The following is a 612-nucleotide window of genomic DNA, read 5'->3' as shown; positions in this document are numbered from 1 at the left end:
CACGTCATCAATTACAGAATATCTGACTCTGTGTTTGTTGTTTGTTTTCTTTCCCCAAATAGTGTTTCCACACAGATCCTACAGACTCTGACTTTGTTAAACTATATAAGTTCATTTGTAATTCTGTCAATAACTGAAGATTCTTTGATTTTCCACTTCAGGACTTTCTACCGTTTTGAGGCAGTGTGGGACAGCTCCCTGCACAACTCCCTCCTGCTCAACCGAGTCACTCCATATGGAGAGAAGATCTACATGACCCTGTCTGCATATCTGGAGGTCAGTCAGTGCTTTTCTGTGTTGTATCTTTTCGCATTGAGCTCTATATTTTACCCCTCTGGGTGCCAACACAACTAAACACACTTGTGTGTCTCCTCCTCACAGCTGGACCACTGCATCCAGCCTGCTATTATTACCAAAGATATCTGCATGGTCTTCTACTCCCGAGACGCAAAGATCTCTCCTCCCCGTTCCCTCAGGAACCTCTTTGGGAGTGGATACTCCAAAACCCCTGACTGGTAAGACTTCAGACAGCCATATTGTGGCCATTTCTAACACTTTTGGGTCATGTTATATCCACACAGTTTACTTAGGTAGACTCTCTCTCTCTCTCTC

The 612-nt window shown here is 44.1% G+C and overlaps 1 protein-coding gene across 10 annotated transcripts in view; it reads left to right on the top strand.

The window, feature by feature from the left end:
- kif1b (kinesin family member 1B) overlaps nucleotides 1–612 on the top strand; it is a 57,110-nt gene that overhangs the window by 49,644 nt on the left and 6,854 nt on the right. For all 10 annotated transcript variants that reach the window (XM_035655909.1, XM_035655904.1, XM_035655903.1 and 7 more), the window contains 2 exons: nucleotides 162–276; nucleotides 382–515. In XM_035655909.1, the coding sequence (XP_035511802.1) occupies nucleotides 162–276; nucleotides 382–515 (249 nt within the window). The remainder of the gene's footprint in view (nucleotides 1–161; nucleotides 277–381; nucleotides 516–612) is intronic.

The sequence above is a fragment of the Morone saxatilis genome, unplaced genomic scaffold (assembly GCF_004916995.1).
Source record: "Morone saxatilis isolate NCDOM2014 unplaced genomic scaffold, NCSU_SB_2.0 Contig15, whole genome shotgun sequence".
Lineage (NCBI taxonomy): Eukaryota > Metazoa > Chordata > Actinopteri > Moronidae > Morone > Morone saxatilis.
This window is presented reverse-complemented; position numbering and strand designations above follow the sequence as displayed.